The following is a 21,343-nucleotide window of genomic DNA, read 5'->3' on the forward strand; positions in this document are numbered from 1 at the left end:
TTAACATTATTCAGAAAAGGTGCTTACGGACAATCTAGTTAATGATTTGACCGGCATATGATATCAAAATATTGTTTAATTTTCCCTTTGTATCATGATTACAGAGGGCATTTCGCGACCACGAGAGGACGAGTGAATACACGCCAAAGACAGAACTAGCAAGCCTTCAGGTCAATGGTTACAATCCGGAAGACATCACAATCGTTACCAATGGCAACAGGATGACGGTCACGGGTCGCCATGTGTGCGGCTGCAACGAGAACTGTTTCGAGAGAGAATTCCAGCGCGTCTACACTCTCCCAAAGGACGCCGACACCAGAACGATAACGGGAAACATCGACGAGGACAGCGTCCTCATCGTCACAGGGCGAAGAAGCGGCAACCATGGCAACAGAAATCACCTCGTCGACGCAAAGATCTCAGTCGGCGGGATGAGCAACTCGCCGCGAAACGATGACGCGTCGTGTGGTGGAAGGAGAGGAGGCATCAAGCTGAAGAAGATGAACAAGCGGACGGGCGTGGTTGTAGAAGACGTCAAATTTCAGGATAACCTGGTTGGGAGCTTTGAAGGAGAAAATGATGAAGACGGTATAACAATAGAAGTTGTAGATTAAGAACGCAAGATGCTTGAGGGTGATTGTTGTTGAGTTTTTATACTAGTTTCCATCGGTAATCAAAGAGAGGTAGATGGATAGATAGATAGGAAGAGAGAGAGAGAGAGTGAGAGAGAAAAACATAAAGAAAGGAAAGAGAGAGAGAGAATAAGGAGTATAGTAACGGGGGGTTTTTTTCACAGACAACTCGAACGCTTGTATTCACTTTCAGAAAAACCGCCTGCATGAGTGACATTGGAGAACCCTTTTCTTTCAATTTGGCAATAATGATTATCTAACGTGTATACAAATTGAAAATTACTCCAAGAGTAAAAATTTGCAGTAACCACGCACATCTCAACATTTTATCTTTTAGGATTCTTCTTTCTATTCATAAAGTAAGTCCTACAAAACGATGTATAGGTTTACAGTATATCATCAACGAATTAATTACTCATCTGTCCCTGCACAGTCATGGATTAACATTAATCTCTTCTCTCTAATTTTATAGACTTATGAGTGAATTTTATGGTGATAGGTCTTTCTAGTTGCTGCCCCAAGATAATGGTGAGGGTTCGGTAATCAGAAAATTAAATAAAATTCGTTATTCAGAAAGTTCGTTATTCCAAAACACACAATTCCCTATAACTGGATGTTTCTTAATCCGAAAGTTAAAAATTTATTGTTCGATGATCCTAACATTTTGTGGTATTATTTCAAAGGTTCAATATTCCGAAGGTTCGTTTATCCGAAAATGAAAAAAAAAAAGGGGGGGGGGCGTCGTCATTCCCAAGGTTCTTTAACTCGAAAATGAAGTAAGGTTCTTTATTCAAAAGGTTCGTTGATCAGAAAATGAAATAAGGATCGTTATTCCGAAGGTTCGTACATATCGTATATCGTGATGCATACGTTATTCGTCTTGTATCCTCGGCGATGGATGGTGTTTTTCTGATAACGCAGTGCTGTAATTTACGTTTTTGCCGTCTTTCTATGAACTCTTTAGGTGAAAGCAATACATTATGCCATTCAGCTATTTTTACGTACATATATGGATTCGCTTTGCGATTTATAACTGTGTGATACAAGTACTTTGTTTTGTATGATAATTGATTCCAATACTCTGCAGTGATTGCACAGTGCATCGGTTTATTTTTTGTTAATTCACTTTTGTATGACTTCTAATTTATAATAAAACGATCGCGACTTGGTATTGTCCCAATCTATTTCGGTCACGATTTAGTGTAATTTTCGTTATTAGTTTTGGGAGGTTGTTTGTTTGTTGGTTTCGCTTATTTGTTTGTTTGAGAGAGAGAGAGAAGAATAACGACAAAAACAATATCAACAATAAGTACATCAACAACAATATAAATGCAATGCGTGGTTTTTATTAGCAGACTGACATACATGTATTGTCAGGTTTTTCAAATTGCTTCATGACAAAGCTTGAACATTGCTCAAGGATCTATTTATAGCGACGAGTCATTCTTGAATACAAAACTCATTTGAGAATTGTTTTCAGCGATCGAGAACAACCAATCAACAGACATGCAGTTGGACAGCATATACACGGCGAGTTGTAACGTTAATACAAAGAGTTCTTTTCGGGGAAATTTGCTATTGCAATGTAGGCCTACTATAAACACAGGAAGAATGAACTATTTTTCACAAATACAGCATTATGGATAGAACTGTCCATTTCATTGAATGTAAACGAAAAGAAATCTATCATTCTTAACACAGCTTTGGCAAAAAGTTACGGATGCCACAACAAATAACACTTTTCTTTGTTTAGATTTAGTCTCCACTTCTAAGTAGTCATCGTATTTGATGAGATCAGATCACCGCATGCAGGCAATGGAATATTTGTATTCATTGTTATTTACCAACTTGACTTAATCAATATCGAACAACAGCTTTGCCCTCTGAAACAATTCAGAAATCTGAATGTGCCGATGCCTTCACAAAGAAAAAAAAAGTTTGATCCTTATACCAGGGGTGTGGGGAAAAATTTCGATCTCCCTGGAACTATAATGTGTGTGCGTCTTTTATCTTATACTGTTCTTTTCATTGGTTTTTTTTTTTTTTTTTTTTTTTTGACAATCTAAAACCTTAAAGGGGAATAAAACCCAATTCTACATATGGATTGAGTGAATGCAGCAATATTAGTAGAACAAAACTTCTGGAAGTTTGAGGAATATCGGGCAATTCGCTCAAAATTTTTGAAGCAATTTGAAAAGCAATTGAAGCCGTTGAGGGAAAAAAGATAACATTTTGAAAGTTTCAGTGCCGACATGGCTGAATTAGAAGACTACTACAGTTCGTGAGGCCAAATATGTAGCTACAATGACATTTAGAAAACACAAACAGATTTCCACACAATTCCATCTTTTTAAAGAAAAGGACACATTCCCTCGGTTTGTTACTGACATAGTTCTATAACACTATTCTGCTTTCTGAAAGAGGTGAGTCAGGTGCACTTTAATAATGACAGAAAAGTGAAAATAATCATATGATGAATTTTCTTTATATATCTCCTAACATCGATTTACATACTTGACGTCACAAAGTGTTGTCGCCTTCTCATCTAGCGAAGGCAGCGATGGCTACAGCGAAACTTAAAAAAATTATAACTTTTGAACGAATTGTTCGATTTTCCTCAAACTTCGCTGTATGATGTGTTCTACTAATACTGCTTAATTCCCTCAATTCATGTATTGGGTTTCATTCTCCTTTAGTTCATGATCTATGACACTTCCGAAGAAAACCCACTGGTTGCGGCACATCGGCGTATCGGCAGCGAACTATGGAGGCCATCACTTGTCTGAACGTGGGCATAGTGGTAGCGTATATAAAAGGGTTGATGCAACTGTTAGAAATAATGAGCATGGATGCCCACGGTACGGCTGGATCGCTGAATGACACCAAACAGCAAACACCGAATGGGAGAAGGCAAACGAAGTACGCAACGACCACCATGGCAAGACGCTTTGTGACGTCAACTTGGTGAGAGCAAACCTTGGGATGTTTCGGTTTGATGTCACTTGCTCGCTCTAGCCTCGGACGCGGCATCTTCGATGGTGGGAGCCTGACGACCACGTCGGCATGATCGGCTCCTTGTTCGTCCACGGCTGCCCTTTTTGGAGACCCGAGGGCAGTGACTGTTTCTTCCCCATCTGGAGAGGGGTGTAAGGAGCAGACCTGATTTCTTGGTGCAGGTGTGTCATTCTCATCCGGAGGTATTCCTTCGTCACCAGACTGGGCATATGAGGGATTGACGTGACACTCGCACTGCAGTTCGGCACTCGATGACGTCGGACCGGGTTGTCCGGCCTCTTCGCAAGCATTGGGTACACCAGTGGCCATCTGGTTCGATGAACCATTGTCACCCGCATTCTGATTAAGATTGTCATCGGTGCGCTCTGCTCGTTCGCTAGGGCTGGCTGACCTCAATGGTTCCCTCGACAACGACCTCTTGATCATTTTGTTGTGACGCCTAACGTAAATGAATATTCTCAAATAGATTATGAGCAAAGCCGCGAAGACAGGAACAATCACCGCAACAGCAGCGAGAAGACTGTAGTAGTCAGAGTTAGACCAGCTGGTATCCTGGACACAAGTTTTATATTTCTCTGAATATCCTAACTTGGCGAAACCGGCAAAATGAGGGACAAAGACAAGAACGGATGTATAGAGCCAGGAGAAGACAACTATTAAAGCTATGGTCCGCGTCGTGTAGAGACTCCGAAACTTTGTGGGAGACTGCGATATGAGGTACCATCTGCTATGTGCGATGGGGACCAGAGTAATCGCCCCAGTGCCCGGGCAGATCGTGACGACGGCGCCAGTAACTGCACATACCCACTCCTCCAGCGGCCAGCCATCTTTGGCAAGCAGCGCGACCACGAGAAACGGGATGACCGTACACGTAAACAGGTCGGCGAAAGCAAGGTTGACCACGAAACAATTTGTCGGAGATCGCAGCTTCCTGGACAAGAAGACAGAAAGGATGACCAGGCCATTCCCAACTAACCCAACGATGGTAACTAGACAAAAAACAACGGACATTGCTATTCGCTGAGTATAGTCCTCAAAGACGAAATCGTCTGCAACTCTGTTCACACCTGATGACAGGGCAGTGTCATGACCAGGATTTATTTGAAGGATGAATTCCATATTCAAGTGTTCTTCTTCGATAATTTGTTTCTTTCCTAGAAAACCCAGCGCGTCTTTAATTCAAAGCAGCTCACTATTGATGACTGCAGAAACAAACGCACAGTCTTCCCTGATCGTTCTTTGATTGCCCTCTATTGGTATTGGTAAATCTATCGGTAAATGTTATTAACCAACTAGCAGCCACTAGCAGTGCTCGCCAACAGTAACAACAATGTTGCCAACAGTAACAGAGTTTTGTTTCCCGTCAGTGTTCAAGCTTCCACCCGGTCTGAGCGAGGAGGTACAAGGCGCGTGGCACCTCCTCTGCCTGAGATGCAGTCAGCAGGGAAAATTTAGGCGGGAAAACAAAATACACTCGTCTCCAACTACCGTGCAATTCAATTTCATTTCAAGATTCTTCTCATATTGCTCGAGTATACAATCTGTCCCAGCAGTAAAAAGTGTTAATGCAATATACCAACAAAGTTCGAGAGGACAGAATGATTCAAGCGACAGCTTGATTTAATTTCGACATGACAGAACTTCTAGCTCATCCATTATGCATTTTGTTTTGATTTTTTCCTTTTTTTTTCATCGTCCACCTCCATTGCAAATTCATAATCTGCCCTGTTGTATGATGATGTATAGAAAATACAAATATTTGACACCCATAACTAAACCCCATCCCATCATGCTTGTGAGCTATAATATAAAGAAAAAACCGGCAAATAAACAAACAATATATCTCTCATTTGAATCAGTAAACTTGTACAGAATGAGTTAAAGATACCATCGCAAATACCATTATTGTTTGAATTCAAAGTACATTGTATATCTTTTTACACCGCTCCTCACACATTGCACATTATCTCGGCCCTTTTCACTTCTGCTTTACCCTCTCTTAACTGCCACTAGTAAGCTTTAATCTTCTCTTTTCCCTTAATGCCCTTTTTTTTCGGTCTGAATTTGATGTTGCTCCTCACTTCTGTTTTAAACTTTGATCAAATGTAAATATCCACTAAGTTTTCCTTCTCATTTCGTCTCTCGTATGATACGCGAATGTACGTCAAAGTAAATGAACAACAAGTAGTATATAACTTCAAACGGAAGATACGGCCAGCTACTTTTATTCTTGTGAAAACTTGAGGCAAATATACTCCCTTGAGGCACGGATAATTCAACAAGACTGAAACACTGCAATTCATCTCGTTATTAATGTGCAGGCAGACAGTTAATTAGAAACGTGTGAAAAAAAAACCGATACCGCTTTGTATAATGAAAATTAATAATAACAAATCAGTATATATTTCGGGGTTGTTTGCAAGATTTTGTAACTAACAGTAGTTGTATAAACAGACCTGATCTAAAAGTAAGTCATCGTTGAAACAAACTCTAAATCACCCCAGCGTTTCTTGTTTGTAAGTCTGCTGTGTATTTCATTTCATTTCAATTCAGTTCAATATTTCAATTCAGTTCAATTCAACTCAAATCAAATCAGTTCAGTTCAATTCAATTCAATTCCATTCCATTCCGATCCATTCAATAACCGTCTATTTTCCGCACAACAAAAAGGGGTAAAACAAGGTGTAAGAATACATTAAACAAATCAAACTGTTGTCTGTTCCACACGTACTTATTGGGCGCGAAGCGAAGAGTTTGGTCACAAGACGTGTGAAGCGCAATTTGTCAACATTTTAAAGTAAGTCCATGATCACATAGAACACTTTAATGGCAAACATCTAAAATTAACAAAAATATAGAGTTAAGTCGTTTTGCGATGAAACTCTTCATAACATTCCTGCAAAAGAGAAAAGACTAAGCGTATTTGATAAGCACTTCTAGTTGTCTTGAGGGCCTCCTTTGAGCGCCCAAGATTTGCGTGAGAAGTTTTAGATGCTGCGAGACAATGGCAGCCAACGGTTACCTAGGAAACGCACTTTCATAAAAAAAAAAACCCAAAAAACCCCCAAACCCGCCCAACTCAACGTCATCAGTCGTGCGAGCAGCATGTTGCTATGCTGTACACCGCCTAGACTACCCATGTGCACTACAAACATTATTGTGTGGTAATTAATCATTAAGCTGGAAACCGGAATTATAACTGGATGGTACAGAATGAGATTAATTTATGTGGCAATGTATCTTGGAAAGCGTGATGGATACTTCATAGTCAATCAATCATTATTCGAGGATGGGTATTGAGGTAGTTATGGAAAATTCAAAACATAAGCTATGTCACTCCTCCCTTGGCGGAGGTAACAATGAATTAACCAAAGTATAGCAAAGTTGATCATCTACTAATCAAAGGCCGCGAAACGGGGGAGGAGGGTGGGGCGGGGGAGGGGTGCAGCAGCAGCTGTAGGAAAAAGAAAGAACAATCAAAGGGAAAATTCCTAGGTATGAAAGCCACAAGAAAACCTAGTGGAGGGCCTACTTATTTCGGATGATTCAGTTTGAGATGGGGGGGGGGGGCACATTGCCCCTTGACCCAATTACGGCCATGAACTACCCTACCCCTTCCCCCACACATCACATAGGCCTAAAAGTTCAGTAGCCCCTCAATAAAAAGCAGTCTAATGAACACTTTATATAAAATAAAGAGAAAAAAACATAATCACCTTGGAAGTAAACACTGCAATTTATATTCTTATAACGAAGATGATATAATAACCTCGTGGTGATTATGTTGACTGCTTGTCATCACTGCAGGTGTATATTTCTGTTTGTTCATTGCAATGCAATCATCACAATTACGGTGTAAAATGAAATGGTGGACCAATGCTTGTGCCACGAATTCACGCACACGCATGTAGAATGAATTGAATGGCAACAACATCTCGGATTCTCCCTTTTTTATAGATGGTAGTCATAATGATAGTGGTAATAGTGACATACAGACATTAAATCGTCAGAAGTATTGATGGTAGTGCATACATCATCCATATTTCAACCGTAGAGATGGTTTATACTCAGCTTCTCAATCATAGATATGGTTAGTTTATTAAAGGATTATACCTCCGGACGATTTTCAGATTTTTACATTTGAACAACGATAAAACTTATACACTGAGTACATGCAGGGTTTCAGAATTATAATGATTGGGATGAGGATTAAGAATGTATTCAAAATTTATAACAAATTACAATGAGGACATGGCAGCTTCATCATAAGAATGCATGAGTTGGGGCTCAAAGAAACAGAACAAAAGAAGAAGGTATGCAACACAGGTGAACTTGTCAATCAAGCGGTATTGTAATGAAATTAGGTCTACACTGCTACATTTGTGAAATACGTGAGGCTCCTATGTCATCCACACTGTTCAGTTTAATTTGTTTAAGATTTTTAGAGTATTAGTTTCTCTGCTCACAGACCACAATAAATTCCACAAATGTACACATGGAGCTGTTGCTTTATACTATAGATAGGGCCTACATGATGTGAAATAAAATCGTCTGGAATGCCCCTTTAAATCTCGATGATTTCAACAACGTGATACAACAGCAATCAATCCACATTAAAAGAAGAGACCAGTACATTTCTACCATTGATACTTGTCAGCAAATCAAATACAGTAATAATTCACTACAAAAAGAAAGAAAATACAAGAAACAAAAAAAAAAAAAAGGACGGCTGTGGTCCACATGAGGCTCGAACTCATGACCCTCGCGTTATTAGCACGATGCTCTGCCGACTGAGCTAGCGGACCTTCGCTGCTCAATCAGGTGACTTTAATAATATATTACATGGCAATAGGCGTGCTGTCTGCGTAGGCTGATATTGGTGCGCTATTGGGGTATTATGTAAATAACCAATACGGCGGACTAGGTATGAATATGCATTATCTGTCGTGAAGTTCCACAGCGGTCGTTCCCCGAGACGCAAGCCATGCACGTTGCGTCCGTCATAATGTACATGTAGTGGTTCGTCTTTGCGTTTCTTGGATAGGTTTTTAAATGTCTGGGGAAAGTGATGAGTCAAAATAAATTGTTGGTGTAGGGGGGATTAAAGGCATTATTTCACCATTTGCAGATGAAACAAAAACCCAGCTTTAGTGCTTCAATATAGGCCATAGTTCTAAAATGTGAGTTAGGAATAAGAACAAGACAGTGTAAAAAAAAAAGTTAATTAGTTTAATCAATGTTAAATGTAAACTATAAAATTGTCACTTATACATTGTCACTTGGTAAATTATTTTTATGGCTCAATATCACATTTAAATATGTTGTGAACTTGCACGATCTGATCAAAGATTATAATGTAATAAGTAAAGGATGACCCACTTACCTCCCCACAGAAAACACTATTAAAAGTACAAGTACACTTTTAAATGAATACGTAATGAACGATTCAGGATTATCAGATGCATATATACTACAGAATAAAAAATAGGTAAAAAGATAAATGAATAGGGCCTATAAGCATCTGCTCATAAATCATCATAAACATGGTATATTCAGCATACATGATGTAAATTGTACTGATGACTAGCCCATACTTCAGGAATTTTGCCCGGACATAAGCCTTTTCTTACATCTATCACTAAAAAAAAAATGCAAAGTTGTATTTTTTGTAGTGAATTATTATTTGATTTGCTGACAAGTATCAATGGTAGAAATGTACTGGTCTCTTCTTTTGATGTGGATTGATTGCCGTTATATCACGTTGTTGAAATCATTGAGATTTAAAGGGGCATTCCAGACAATTTTATTTCAAAACTAACAATCTGATCAAAGATTATAATGTAATAAGTAAAGAATGACCCACTTACCTCCCCACAGAAAACACTATTAAAAGTACAAGTACACTTTTAAATGAATACGTAATGAACGATTCAGGATTATCAATTATACTACAGAATAAAAAAATAAGATAAATGAATAGGGCCTATAAGCATCTGCTCATAAATTATCATAAACATGGTATATTCAGTATACATGATGTAAATTGTACTGATGAATAGCCCATGCTTCAGGAATTTTGCCCGGACATAAGCCTTTTCTTACATCTATCACTAAAAAAAAATGCAAAGTTGTACGGGTTTTCAGGCCTGATCCGTTGTGCATTAGGCCTATTTTTCTGTTAATGTGTGTCTGCAAACATGCCCATGTCATTATGATTGTTTTTGCTGGTCGCACGCATCAAGGTAATTAAAAGAAAGATAATGGTGTTTTGTTGACGTTTTTGAAAATATTGTTGAAGAAAGACAAAAAGGATAGAAGAACAGTCATTGGAATGTTGCATATTTAGCAGCAACATTATCATAACGGTTGCTGTTTATTCATGAGTTATCGTAACGTTGCACCAAAAAGCTACATAAACAAGCTCCGCAAGCTCCGCAAGCTCCTCCATCCTTACGCCCGAACTGTGTGTGTGTGACTAGCGCGAGCAATGCTGCTTGTAACCACGGAAAACAACGTATCAGGATGAGAATTTCTGGGCCAACAGTTTTTGCGTTATCAACATTTCGCAATCCACGATGTCTGAGGTTTACTAGTCAATTTCGGCCAATTTCACCGGGGATGTCATCTAAAACTGAGGTAATAAGAACATTTCTAGTCGATCGCATCTGGTCTAAAGACGAATGTCCTTGCCAGATTCAGTTCTGTGTTAGACAACTTCATTCATTCACTGCAATGTCTTCTGTACGTGTAGGGGTGTACGTACATTTGCCTAAACTACGTTGCCGTTGGCCAATAAAAGGAAAGGAGTTTAAAATCCAAATTATGGAATCAGAGTTAAAATAATGTTACACCTGACAATTCAGACTACATTTTGAGCATCAAGATTGTCCTACATACATGATGCATAAATGAATAAACAATGCAGCAATGTGTAACCGTCTGCACAAATGAGAGATAGGGTAAGGGCACCAGTATTCGGTCAGGCACCGGTATTCGGTCACTTATCACTAGTCACCAGCCAGTAAGTTCAACTGTCACAACACACGCAAATCACACTAATTCACATACTTGCACACTCATTCACAACAGGAAACTCCCTTAGCCCCCTCCAAAAATCCATCCAAAATCCCAAATTCTACCGTCAAAAGTGCAGAATCGGCGCTACTTTCCAAAAGCGCGCGCGGATAAGGCCCAGTTTTAAGAGTACGGGTCGCCGAAAAAGCGCTAAAAATCGAGAAATACGCCGTTCTCTCGCGGGATTTTTCGCTTATCGCAAGCTTGGAGTGTAATGGTATCCTCAAAAACGCAAAAGAAAAACAAAATGTCCGTACGTGCCGATACAGTGTCCCAATGTACAAGGGTTGAATGCAAGTGTCGAGGCCCCAGTATTCGGTCACCAACTGTCGCCGCAACTTCCCCGATGCAATTTTGCGCCAACAAGGTAGCGCGCGCGCGCGTTTTTCAGCTGCCTTGAACACGCATTGACTTTGAACGCGCACATCGCGTGACCGAATACTGGAGCCGATGACCGTATACTGGGGAATTTTCAAGGTGAAATATTTCGCGATTTTGTGCAATTCTGTGAGATATTTAACGAAATGAAAGTTGAGATTAAGGAAATTTGATATTTTTCACGTACATTGCTGTAGATATGATGTATGTATGTATTATTTTAGTTTGAAAAATATTGCAAAAAAGCTTAAGTGACCGAATACTGGGGATGTTACCCTACTAAAATTTCCTGTGTCGCTGTGAGGCTGCATCAACATAGGTCTAGACCTGTATAAAATGTAAACAGCTGTGCACTGCCACTCGTCGTTTGCTGCATGTTGTTACTGTTAGTGTTAGACAATAATTAGAATAAATGCAAAGTAGAAACTACCTGTACTTTTTAACAGTAGGTTTGAAGACAACTAACGTTAGCAGAGTGTCCAGAAGTTGGGAGAGCCTTTCTGCTGCCTACCCTTCACACCACTAGGCACTACCAACCCGACTCTATCACGATCAGCGAGACTCCACCATCATCTGAACGGTGCATACGCCCCATGTTGGCATGAATGCCCTTCACTTTGGGAAGAATATGATACGGAGGTGAGTTTTACTTCGTGATATACACGTGTGATATACTTTGTGGTATACAGCTTTTTTTTTTCTTTTTTTTTTTTTCCTCCTGAACAGGCCCTGAACCTTCCTGTATGATTTTTGTGTTGTTGTTGTTGTTGTTGTAATTTGTAATTGTCAATGACCTTTAACCTTTTACAGGCACAACAGCTGTAATCTCACTCACTCAGACAATTGCACACACAGCGACATGGATACAGACGAGATAGAGGAGTGTGGGATGTCGCAGTGCACAAAGGTAAAAGATCCAGTCAATTAATCAGAAGTGCTAGTAATGTAATAGCGGTCACTTAAAGATAATATAAAGTTTTGGTATTACCTCAAAAGTTTCCCTGAATTCCCTTGTCTTAGTTTGTGTTTCAGGTTAAAGTACCTTTCATATAACTAACACTGTGAGACTGAGATACTCGCCCCAAAGTGCTCTCATGTCTTAGTAATCATGCAATAATGGTTTCGTACCAGAGCCGCCGCCGTACGGAGGCGAGGTAGTACACGTATTGTACGAAACCATTATTGCATGATAACTGCGACCAGCAGCGTGCAGCCCCATACGCATACTGAGTAGCTAACTGCGACCAGCAGCCCCATACGCATAGCTAAATGGGGCTTCGCATTGTAGCTTACAGGATCATGACAGATTTAGTATCGCGGGTAAATATCAACTTAAAATCCAAAAATTTCTTCAATTTGAAGACTTACCAGTTAAGTTGAAGTATTGAAAACAGGCTTCGGGCAACGTTTGGTTTTGCCAATAGTCCCTTTCTGTTCGAATTGATGACTGAATGTGACTCGGTCGAGAGGACCTTGGGAGAGCTACACTGAATTGACGGCCAGCGCATGCGCACACAAACATCTTATCCGTTCATGGATTTGAAATTTGTTCACATGTGATGTGTGCGTATGCGCTGGCCGTAGTAATCAGTGTATGTAGCTCTCCCAAGGTCCTCTCGACAGAGTCACATTCAGTCATCAATTCGAACAGAAAGGGACTATTGGCAGAACCAAACGTTGCCCGAAGCCTGTTTTCAAGACTTCAACTTAATTGGTAAGTCTTCAAATTGAAGAATTTTTTGGATTTTAAGTTGATATTTACCCGCGATACTAAATCTGTCATGATCCTGAATGCTACAATGCGAAGCCCCATTACGCTATGCGTATGTGGCTGCTGGTCGCAGTTAATTGCATGATTACTAAGAAATGAGAGCACTTTTGGGCGAGTAAGTCTCACAGTGTTAGTTATATGAAAGGTACTTTAACCTGAAACATGGAAATTCAGGGAAACTTTTGAGGTACCAAAACTTTTTATTATCTTTAACCACTGTGTCTGAGAGACCGTAGCAGCAGGCCCCCTTGAGCCAACTTGTCTAGTGCTCTGCAAGACGAAATTGAAATCTAAAATTTAAATTTGGTTTTAATTTCTAATACATTGACATTTAAAGGTATAACTCACACATTTCAGAGTAAAAAAAAAGAAAAAAGAAAAAAAGTCAGAACAAGTCAGAACAAGCAGAATTCTAAGAAATTCCAGAGAGTTACATTGTAAGTGGACTAATCCTCTGACATTGCATAAATGCGGAATATTTAGTTAGGAAGTCTAATGATAATGCAATGTAATAATAATGTGAATTTATTTCTTACGTTTTGTGCACACAAAATTTAACCATCAGTAGGGTCAAAATTAGGAACATTTATTTCATTTACAGGCTGGGTCATCAAAGATTCATTCTGTCAAGATTTTGATCTGTGTTTCCTTGCTTGTAATGTCCTCTTTCTAGGCAAAATTGTAAAGTGAAGTGATCTCCATTATGTCCAGTACTTGATTGAATTTGCAGATTTTACGAACAAATGTGTTAAAATATTTTGATACTCTGCTTTTGAAGTTACACTAGAAAAGATGCTGTGGAATTCATGATATAAAGTGATATTCTGCTCTGTCTGTGTGAGATTCAATGCAGATCTTGCTGGATTACTCCAATACAGCTGTACTTGTGTGATTGCACAATAGCACTTTCCCAACTGCTTGTGATTGATGTTGTTGTTGTTGATATCCTGCACAGCTGGTGAAAGAGTTCAACGTCGAGACGGCACGCTACCACGACCTGGTGCTGACCCTGGGTGGCTCCAGCGACTCAGACTACCTGAGGGACGAATTGAAGCGGACGCGGAAGAACACCTTTGACATGGCCAAGAAGAGCATGCGCAAGTTGCTACCACACCTGAAAGAGTGAGCTGGTTTCTCAGATTAATCTTCTTCCTCAGATGATTTTCAAATGATAGTGAATGATTTTCTAAATATGAGTAATACCACACAAACTCTTTATTTCAAACAATGTTACTTAAACAATCTCCCCCACAGTCTGTCTTCCCCCTCCCAATAAAAAGAGAAAACCCCTTAAACAAAACAAAGCAAAACAAGAAGAGAGATATGTGTAAAATCACTCATGAAGAAATACTTTCCTTGCATTTCCAACCCAAGTCTTATTATCAAAGTACATTTCTGCAACATTCCAAGGATCTGATTCCATTTAGATCAGAGGGTTCTTTTAGCAGAGATAGTCAAATTGTAGGGGCAAGCATTTGAAGTATATGCAAGGACTAAGAGATTCAACCCTAAAATCATCAGTACAATTACGTCGAGCTTTCTGAAACATTCTTGTGTGGAAGAGAAAAGTTCAGTATTACCTGAGGACTCTCTTCTTGGTGTTCAAGGTCAACATTGAGGATCAACTTGCTTCCAAAAGAACTTCTTCCCAGGATCTGATGGTAAATTCAGTCTTTTGGAAGCTACACTTGTAGTCCAGTTCAGCGTAGTCCCCACTATTGTTTTCTAACATTCATACCAGGAATGTACTATTATCCACATTTTAGATCCAGTATTTGACCTTCACCCAAATCTTCAACTCTAAAGTTAGTCCCAATGTATAGACCCTTTATCTCAAGTCTGAATTCTAAACCTCAATTCAAAGTAATGATTATCTAGATCTGTCGGGACTCTAAGAGAAATTATATCAATTAGGACTTGTCAAAATCACTGTGTACTTTAATATTTGCATGCCCATTTTTATAATTTGTCCAACTTCATTGGGTGATTTCAAGTTCGGTGCTAGTACTAGTGCTATCTCAGCACTAGCACCGGCGATAAAACCAAACTTGAAATCACGTCGGTGTTGGGAGTTGACCTCAAAATTATGACGTATTTCCGGTAGTTGGTGCTGGGCTCGGTGTTGAATGTCGTCTGCTGAACCGAGCTCCGCCGTTTGTGTTAGCGATTTACGTGCTTTTTCCCCATTGACTAACACTAGCCCCTAGGGATTATCATTTTCTTCATTTCAAGTTCGGTGCTGGTGTTTGCATTGCCGTGTGAGACACGTATTCACTTCAGTAATAGATGCACATTTTACGTGCAAAGTCTATGCTAATGTAGCGGTTGCCCACGTAAAGAACACGAACACTCCAGACATGGCTATATAAATCTGAGCCTGAGAGTAAAATTAAGATAGTTGTATTTTGGGGAGTGGATGAAATTTGTGGCATTTTAATCAATCTTTCTCACTATGTGTCTTAAACTAAGAAGTTTTGGCTATATCTTTTAACATTTGACTGTAATCACGCGCCATCACTTTGTTCGTCACGCGCCTTCACTTTTTTCGTCGTGCAATTCCCGCGGAGCTCGCGGTGCTGTGATCCAATACCTAGTGCTGGTGATGGATAATTTTGATCGGTATCACCTCGTTAATCTGACCGTCGGTGTTGGAGGTCAATTTAACGCTGTTATTTGGGGGCTAGCACTAGCACTAGCACTAGCACCGAACTTGAAATCACCCATTGTATTGTAATTTTGGCTCTCTTTTCTGTTTTTTTTTTTTTTTTTTTAATAGTTTTGGCAGCATTACTTGTGAGCATGTTCACAATCTATGTTCTGTATTTTTTTTTTCTCTCCCTCCCATAATTCACCCTCTTTACTACCAGTAAATTTGACTTCAAGTCGGAGCGCTCTGAGTACGAGCGACTGTGGAACATGTTCTCCGCCTGTCTCGAAGTGTTTGAGGGCCACATGAGGAAATCCCTGGAACTGGTCCGGTCGTTTCCTATCCATGCAGGTCAGTGGATGCTCTCTGGATCTCACAGAATGGTGATAGTTTTCTTCTTTACAACATCAGATAGATACAGACTGCGATTCACTTTGCAGTTTAATACTTACTATGGATTCTGCTCACTAATATCACCTCACTCTCTGAATTTTTTTATTTTTACTCCACCTCTTTTAACAACTTTCATTAACAGTTTAGTTTGTCACATTTGCCATTAATATCGTACTAACTGGAGTCACATTTGCCATTAATATTATACTAACTAGAAATTTAATCATTTAAATCATATTTTAAACATTTGTTATGTGTATGTGTATTTTTAGAGAAAAAATTGACAGCTCTGCATGACATACAAGAACTGTATTTTGGGTGTTAGGTGACAATAATATACAGCCAACCTCACTAAGTCAAATCCAAAGAGACGAAGGAAAATCCATTAACTTTTAAATAGAATTAACACAAGTTTATATCTATCTGGAGGAGTTATGAGTGTTAAGGACTAATGTTAATGTGGACTACAGAGGCAAATATGGACAGGATCCAACCTGAAAGCTGGGTTTCTTACTAATGTGGTAGTAATACTGTATAAGCTGTTATTTTTGCGAGGGTTTAATTTTTTGCTAATTTCGCGAATCACAGTTAGACCACAATTTTAACAAAACATGAAAATGTCACCATGCGTTAAGGCAATAATGCACTTATGAAGGCCTCTGCTTCAATTCATGAAAACATCTCGCGAAAATGTCCGTGACCTCCTCATTCGCAAAAATATCTGTACGCGAATATAACCGCATATACAGTACCCTCCTGCTAGCACACATGCAGTGTATAGTCCCTAACATCATGTTTTCCTATTTTTCTAGCATTTAATTCAGTAACATTGATATTATACAGACACCATCAAAACATAGAGAGGTTTGCACATTGATAGCTTCCGTGCATGTTGTACTAACCCTCACCTCCTAACACACATTGAACTGTTGCACCAGGTAACAAGGTTCTCATCAACACGGGTGTCATGGAACCCCTGGGGGTCGATAACATCCCAGTCAACGTGGAGAACCTGGACATACCCAGCATCGACAAGATGGTGTTGGAAAGGGAAGACATAAGATTACTGGAGAGGTAATAAAGGGGGGCGTATACAAGGGGGGCGTATACTCGCCCCTTGTGAAATGGGGGGGGGGGGAGGGGTATGAATGTGAACTGCTCTAGTCTTGACAGTTTATAGCCTTTGAATAACTCTTTATGTGCAGGCGAAGTACTTGTCTTGGCACTTCAAATTATGTTAGAGGAAAAGAGGAAGGAGAGTAGAGATCTCCATCTGTGCTGAAAAAGAAAAATAATACAAAACAAAATAAAACAGAAATAGACTATCAATGCAGCTCATTGCTATTTCCCACATGCCTAGTGTGGCCAATTTGATGCTTGGAAGGATTAACAGGCAAATCTTGCGATCAGTATTTGACAAACAAATTGGCAATTGCAGAACTTGCCCAGACAGCCAATAACATTCCAGAGGTAAGCTAGTGAAACTGTCCAGCTTCAAGCAGCCTCTAATTTTCAAGCTCATAAAGCTTAGGACCGTAGATAACTTTTCACTTTGTGTTGCACTTTACTTAAAGGGAAGATAAACCCCAAGAGCAATGTGAGTTGAGTGAAAGCAGCAACATTAGTAGAACACATTAGTGAAAGTTTGAAGAAAATCGGACAATCGATGCAAAAGTTATGAATTTTTAAAGTTTTGATGTTGGAACCGCTGGATGAGGAGACTACTAGAGGTTATGACGTATGAGTGGACAACAATACCAAGAAAATATAAAGAAAATTCTGCAAAAATCCATTTTTCATGAAAATTACAAATTCCATCAACTTGATATTGACATATGTTAAGGGTAGCAATTATTCCCCCTACTTTCTGAAAGCGGTTGGTCCATTGCTCTTTCATAATTCTAGAAAAGTGAATTTTTGTTGAATTTCCTTTATATTTTCTTTGTATTGTTGTCCACTCATACGTCATATCCTCTAGTAGTCTCCTCATCCAGCGGTTCCAACACCAAAACTTTAAAAATTCATAACTTTTGCATCGCTTGTCCGATTTTCCTCAAACTTTCACTGATGTGTTCTAATAATGTTGCTGCTTTCACTCAATCCACATTGTTCTTTGGGTTTACCTTCCCTTTAACTGCTAATGTGTGCTTCATGTAGTTTTCTGCAGGTGCCTTAGATGAAAATTAAGATGTCAAACACAGTAAACTAAACTAAAACAAATCATGCTTATTAATATCCATTTTCAAAAAATGAACTAACCAATGGCTTTCATTGAAGTAGAAATGCACTACTTACTACTATCAGAACCTTGCTTGTCTTAACCCAATTTTGACTAACCCACAGATGTGTGTGTATTTATTGCTTTAATGCACTCAATATATTTTGTTTAAAATGAATATCTTTGAAGAGTTTTATATTCAGGAAGTTATTCATTGATGGTCAAGAAAAGGTTAAGAAATTATTCATTTGTATATTGCTTGTGTCGGAAATAGGGACAAACCTAATATTGATTTACTAGCAAAAAGTACCTGAAAAGTTGCTGATGTGCTGTTTCAAACGTATTTGTGTGTGTCTATCAAGCAAATCAACTTTATTCATGAAGTTATTTTTCTTCACAAGTCTCAGTTGATTCATGCAACACAAGCTCTTTTTGTTTTCCTTTTGATTAACCGTTACAGAAAGTGTCCATAAGATTTAAATACGAGGCGACAGATGACTTTGATCAGACTTGTATTACATACCCATATTGTATGAGTGTTCTTAATAGCTAAAGTAATCTCTGTTAGGGGTTACAGTGATGTCGTGATGTCGTGCTTTCTTTCTGGCTTAAGTCAACAGAACGGGGGGGTTTCATAAAGCTGTTCTTAAAGTTACGAACGACTTAAGAACGACTGGTGATCAGTTCTTGTGCTGAATTATTTAAATTCTGGTAAGTATAGCACATCAGAACTGATCACCAGTCGTAATTTTAAGAACAGCTTTATGAAACACCCCCAGGTTGCTTCAGTGATGTCAAAGACCTATCTACCATTTATTTCTTTAACACCCGTACAGGGATATCCTAGAGTTGCGGAACCTGATGTCTGAAATGCACAGGCGAGTGGACATCAAGCCCTGGACCATTGAGCCTCCTCGGGACTACAAGCTGGACACCAAGTCTCAAGCTTCTCTCAACAGTGAGACTGCATCCTCTACAGGATTTGTGAGTTCTTTGAAAACATTTTTTCAGCTTATTTTCTTTTTTATGCTCTTGATGTTCACTTGGGGAATCTCCCTATGTGTGTAACATAGCACGAATATCCCCTGTAGAAATAGATTTAGTACAATCTTTGTGAAGAATGTGTACTTTTCTTCACCCCATTAAAAATGTTTTCCTCTTTCAGATCATTTTCCATAATTTGAGGAACCTTATTTGACGTCTCCTTTACAGATGTGTTAAAGTAAATCTTTAGTCAAGTTCATCCCTGGACCTTATTTCTCTGCCTGATCATGAGTGTCAGCCATCCTTTGAAAAATGTTAATAATTTCAGTAGATTTATACTTTGTTGTTAACTCTTTGGGGCCTTCAGCAAGATCTACAATGTAACACAATGATGGTGGCGGTGTAGAAAACTAAATTGTATCTGGTTGTATACATACATAGACTTACATACATTTGAGGCTCTATGCATATATCCAGGTAATATCCATGTGCTTTGTAGTACATCTGATGAATGCTCTACAGTACTAAATATTGTGAATTAGATATTGTTTGCTTGGTTGTGTTCACTTAGGATCCACAGTACGATGCCCGCCAGCGACGCAAGTGCACTTTTCTCGTCTCCGTGGCGCTGGTCACTCTTGTCGCCTTCACCATCGTCCTCATCATCTGTCTGGTCCGCCTGGAAGGGTAGAACTCGGAGCAGCATCATCTTCATCCAGCTGATCCCTGGTGTGTGGTAGGAGGGTCTGGTGTGTGGTAGTAAAGTCTAGTGTGTGGTAGGATGGTCTGGTGTGTGGTAGGAGGGTCTGGTGTGTGGTAGGAGGGTCTGGTGTGTGGTAGTAAAGTCTAGTGTGTGGTAGGATGGTCTGGTGTGTGGTAGGAGGGTCTGGTGTGTGGTAGGAGGGTCTGGTGTGTGGTAGTAAAGTCTAGTGTGTGGTAGGATGGTCTGGTGTGTGGTAGGAGGGTCTGGTGTGTGGTAGGAGGATCTGGTGTGTGGTAAGAGGGTTTGTTGTGTGGTAAGGTCTGGTGTGTGGTAGGAGGCTCTGGTGTGTGGTAGGAGAGTCTTGTGTGTGGTATGAGAATCTCGTGTGTGGTAGGAGGGTCTGGTGTCTGGTAGGAGGGCCTGATGTGTGGTAGGAAGGCCTGGTGTGTGATAGGAAGGCCTGGGGCCCGTTTCATAAAACTTGTCATCAGTGACAAGCTACTGAAATCCTCGCATCTTATTGGCTGAGAGCAAATTTGTCATAGAAATGTAGCAGTTGTCACTGATGACAAGTTTTATAAAACGGGCCCTAGGTGTGTGTAGTAGGAGGCTCTGGTGTGTGGTATGAGAATCTCGTGTGTGGTAGGAGGGTCTGGTGTGTGGTAGGAGGGTCTGGTGTGTGGTAGTAAAGTCTAGTGTGTGGTAGGATGGTCTGGTGTGTGGTAGGAGGGTCTGGTGTGTGGTAGGAGGGTCTGGTGTGTGGTAGTAAAGTCTAGTGTGTGGTAGGATGGTCTGGTGTGTGGTAGGAGGGTCTGGTGTGTGGTAGGAGGATCTGGTGTGTGGTAAGAGGGTTTGTTGTGTGGTAAGGTCTGGTGTGTGGTAGGAGGCTCTGGTGTGTGGTAGGAGAGTCTTGTGTGTGGTATGAGAATCTCGTGTGTGGTAGGAGGGTCTGGTGTCTGGTAGGAGGGCCTGATGTGTGGTAGGAAGGCCTGGTGTGTGATAGGAAGGCCTGGGGCCCGTTTCATAAAACTTGACATCAGTGACAAGCTACTGAAATCCTCGCATCTTATTGGCTGAGAGCAAATTTGTCATAGAAATGTAGCAGTTGTCACTGATGACAAGTTTTATAAAACGGGCCCTAGGTGTGTGTAGTAGGAGGCTCTGGTGTGTGGTATGAGAATCTCGTGTGTGGTAGGAGGGTCTGGTGTGTGGTAGGAGGGTCTGGTGTGTGGTAGGAGGGTCTGGTGTGTGGTAGGAGGCTCTGGTGTATGGTAGGAGGGTCTGGTGTGTGGTAGAAGGGTCTGGTGTATGGGTCGTAAAACAAAAACAAACCAACAAATGTGAGTTTATTTTCTGTGTATTTGGAATCATAACCAGAGTGCAATCTGTGAAGCTTTAAAGGCCAGATGTTGTGTTTGTCTTGTTTGATTTTAGCTGCTCTAATATATAAGTGTAATTTTAGGCATATATTGACACACTTAATTTTGAATTTCTTTGTGGCATGATTCACTTCATGGAGTAGGGCATG

The 21,343-nt window shown here is 40.0% G+C and overlaps 2 protein-coding genes and 1 non-coding gene across 4 annotated transcripts; 1 reads left to right on the forward strand and 2 right to left on the reverse strand.

The window, feature by feature from the left end:
- Positions 1–3,329: 3,329 nt before the first annotated feature.
- LOC140230556 (muscarinic acetylcholine receptor M4-like) lies at positions 3,330–4,766 on the reverse strand. Its single transcript, XM_072310700.1, has one exon. It carries the CDS (start codon positions 4,764–4,766, stop codon positions 3,330–3,332), a length of 1,437 nt encoding a protein of 478 aa, XP_072166801.1.
- Positions 4,767–8,379: 3,613 nt separating this feature from the next.
- On the reverse strand, positions 8,380–8,452 carry Trnai-aau (transfer RNA isoleucine (anticodon AAU)). Its single transcript has one exon. It is a non-coding gene; the product is annotated as a tRNA-Ile (tRNA).
- Positions 8,453–10,146: 1,694 nt separating this feature from the next.
- On the forward strand, positions 10,147–19,803 carry LOC140231000 (regulator of G-protein signaling 9-binding protein-like). Of its 2 annotated transcripts, none has more exons than XM_072311148.1 (8): positions 10,147–10,283; positions 11,549–11,738; positions 11,910–12,006; positions 13,826–13,992; positions 15,738–15,868; positions 16,849–16,984; positions 18,965–19,112; positions 19,684–19,803. In XM_072311148.1, the coding sequence occupies exons 2-8, from the start codon at positions 11,701–11,703 to the stop codon at positions 19,801–19,803; spliced, it is 837 nt and encodes a 278-aa protein (XP_072167249.1). In that variant the 5' UTR covers positions 10,147–10,283; positions 11,549–11,700. The 2 variants fall into 2 exon arrangements, with proteins under 2 accessions (XP_072167249.1, XP_072167250.1); XM_072311149.1 differs by having other exon boundaries at positions 10,155–10,283; positions 11,546–11,738.
- The last annotated feature ends 1,540 nt before the right edge of the window (positions 19,804–21,343 follow it).

Source organism: Diadema setosum, chromosome 7, assembly GCF_964275005.1.
Source record: "Diadema setosum chromosome 7, eeDiaSeto1, whole genome shotgun sequence".
In the NCBI taxonomy this organism is placed as follows: Eukaryota; Metazoa; Echinodermata; class Echinoidea; order Diadematoida; family Diadematidae; genus Diadema; species Diadema setosum.